Source organism: Limulus polyphemus, unplaced genomic scaffold (genome assembly GCF_000517525.1).
Source record: "Limulus polyphemus unplaced genomic scaffold, Limulus_polyphemus-2.1.2 Scaffold6644, whole genome shotgun sequence".
In the NCBI taxonomy this organism is placed as follows: domain Eukaryota; kingdom Metazoa; phylum Arthropoda; class Merostomata; order Xiphosura; family Limulidae; genus Limulus; species Limulus polyphemus.
In genome coordinates this window covers 36,105-39,111 of record NW_013672254.1, presented here as the reverse complement: position 1 = coordinate 39,111, position 3,007 = coordinate 36,105, and the positions used below count along the sequence as shown (strand labels likewise).

The window sequence follows — 3,007 nt, the reverse complement described above, 5'->3', positions numbered from 1 at the left end:
TTATGAACTATAAACTTTTCTTCTGGCTGTTAGATTATTGTTATCAACCTTGTCTGTTATGAACTATAAACTTTTCTTCTGGCTGTTAGATTATTGTTATCAACCTTGTCTGTTATAGACTGTAAACTTTTCTTCTGGCTGTTAGATTATTGTTATCAACCTTGTCTGTTATAGACTGTAAACTTTTCTTCTTGTTTCTTGTTTATTGTTATCAACCTTGTCCGTTATGGACTATAAACTTTTCATCTGGCTGTTAGATTATTGTTATCAACCTTGTCTGGTATAGACTGTAAACTTTTCTTCTGGCTGTTAGATTATTGTTATCAACCTTGTCTGTTATACTGTAAACTTTTCATCTGGCTGTGAGATTATTGTTATCAACCTTGTCTGTTATAGACTGTAAACTTTTCATCTGGCTGTTAGATTATTGTTATCAACCTTGTCTGGTATAGACTGTAAACTTTTAAACTACCTGGACTATCTAATAACAGTAACTTGAAGTAACAAAGTCCTTCTGAAACCGGAAAAAAAAAGGAAATTGGAAATAATATCTTGTTGAGACAATGAAATTACATAAACTAATCTCAGAGTTAGAAGGAATGTTTACAGTCTATACCAGACAAGGTTGATAACAATAATCTCACAGCCAGAAGCATTAATATTCTGTGAACAATGAGGATAATGAGTACGAAAAAATTCGTTAACAATATGATATAGGCAGAGACTTAGATGGCAAACGCAGACGATAGTTAAAGAAAAGTATTCCGGAATACTGCGTACGTGTTAAATATCTCACCCAGTTTGTTACTGCGTGTACGAACAAAGGTAAACATGTGATTTAGCTAAAAATAGTGATAAAAATAACTGAATTTTTCCTTACTTACCACCAATAAGCATGGTGAGTATAGAAAATACTTTTTCGGTGTTGGTGTTGGCAGATACGTTTCCAAACCCTACACTAGTAAGGCTGCTGGTAGTAAAATAGAGGGCGGTAATATAAGCTGTAGCTGTATCTGTGGAATTTACAAGATCGTAACCCAGTTTATCGGATAGTTGGTGGAGCCATCCTGTGGAAAAACAACAACAATATAACAGCTTGATTATTATTGTAGAAACATATAGTTAGTACGTGAACAATATCATACCTTGTTTATTATTGTAGAAACATACAGTTAGTACGTGAACAATATCATAGCTTGTTTATTATTGTAGAAACATATAGTTAGTACTTGAACAATATAATAGCTTGTTTATTATTGTAGAAACATACAGTTAGTACGTGAACAATATCATAGCTTGTTTATTATTGTAGAAACATATAATTAATTCGTGAACAATATCATAGCTTGTTTATTATTGTAGAAACATACAGTTAGTACGTGAACAATATCATAGCTTGATTATTATTGTAGAAACATATAATTAATTCGTGAACAATATCATAGCTTGTTTATTATTGTAGAAACATATAGTTAGTTCGTGAACAATATCATAGCTTGTTTATTATTGTAGAAACATATAGTTTAGTACGTGAACAATATCATAGCTTGTTTATTATTGTAGAAACATATAGTTAGTAAATGAACAATATCATAGCTTGTTTATTATTGTAGAAACACATAGTTAGTTCGTGAACAATATCATAGTTTGTTTATTATTGTTGAAACATATAGTTAGTAAATGAACAATACCATAGCTTGTTTATTATTGTAGAAACATATAATTAATTCGTGAACAATATCATAGCTTGTTTATTATTGTAGAAACATATAGTTAGTAAATGAACAATATCATAGCTTGTTTATTATTGTAGAAACATATAGTTAGACGTGAACAATATCATAGCTTGTTTATTATTGTAGAAACATATAGTTAGTACTTGAACAATATCATAGCTTGTTTATTATTGTAGAAACATATAGTTAGTAAGTGAACAATATCATAGCTTGTTTATTATTGTAGAAACATATAGTTAGTACTTGAACAATATCATAGCTTGCTTATTATTGTAGAAACATATAGTTAGTAAATGAACAATATCATAGCTTGTTTATTATTGTAGAAACATATAGTTAGTACGTAAACAATATCATAGCTTATATGTAGCTCCTTCAATCTCTTAACCCTAACGTCTTTATGTGTAACACGACTAAAGTAACTACTTTGAGACGGGTTTAATCAGCTTTTTTTCTGTGTTGTTTCATATTTGAAGAAAATGATGAAACTTTAATCTCTTACAAGAAATTAGCCACTCCACATTTCTTCTTGTCAGTACTGTGGGACATTTATGTTCAACTAAAAAAATGATTATCTTCGACTCTTGAGAGCACGAGGCTTGTCTGTTGAGATGAAAGTTGAGATCAATATTTACTACAGTAATTACCCACTAGATAAGAAGGCCAAAATTATCTTCAAATTTTGCAAGCTCAGAACGTTTTCAGATAAGTAGCAGGTTTTAAACTCTGTATTTACGAACTCAGGCTCTAGTGCGGGTTAATAGCTCTCCTCAACCCTCGTGTTACTACTTTCACTCAAGCCAGTTGAGGGAAAATATTAAGGGAATCATTTATATAAATTATTAATAACGAAAACCTGACTACACTAATCTTGACCATACCGAATCGTATAAACAATAAATGTGTATTAATTTTTTTACCAGTTTCTTACTTTAGACAAACTAAGCCTTTTACACCAAGACAACAATCCCATTATTGGACACTAACAGCTGGTTCATTGAGCCTTTTCAGTCTTGTTATAATAAGTCAATTATTAATTAATAATAAGTCAATCATTATACACTTTGAAATAATTAGTTATTTTGTATGAATCTTAAGAACTGGTAAAAGATTTATATCTTTTCCTTGTAGTGCAACTGTTATTCAAAGTAACTAGCCATACTTTCTCGTCACTATAACTTTCAGTATGATAGAATTATCAGTGTATTTATATATATATATATATATATTTTTACAAGTTTATGTAATTTGACTTTGTTATATATATATAT

At 29.7% G+C, this 3,007-nt stretch overlaps 1 protein-coding gene across 1 annotated transcript in view; it reads right to left on the bottom strand.

The window, feature by feature from the left end:
- LOC106473929 (potassium voltage-gated channel subfamily H member 8-like) overlaps positions 1–3,007 on the bottom strand; it is a gene marked incomplete at its 3' end in the record, with an annotated part of 43,612 nt that overhangs the window by 10,260 nt on the left and 30,345 nt on the right. The window contains exon 8 of the mRNA XM_022402326.1: positions 885–1,067. Coding sequence (XP_022258034.1) covers positions 885–1,067 — 183 coding nt within the window. The remainder of the gene's footprint in view (positions 1–884; positions 1,068–3,007) is intronic.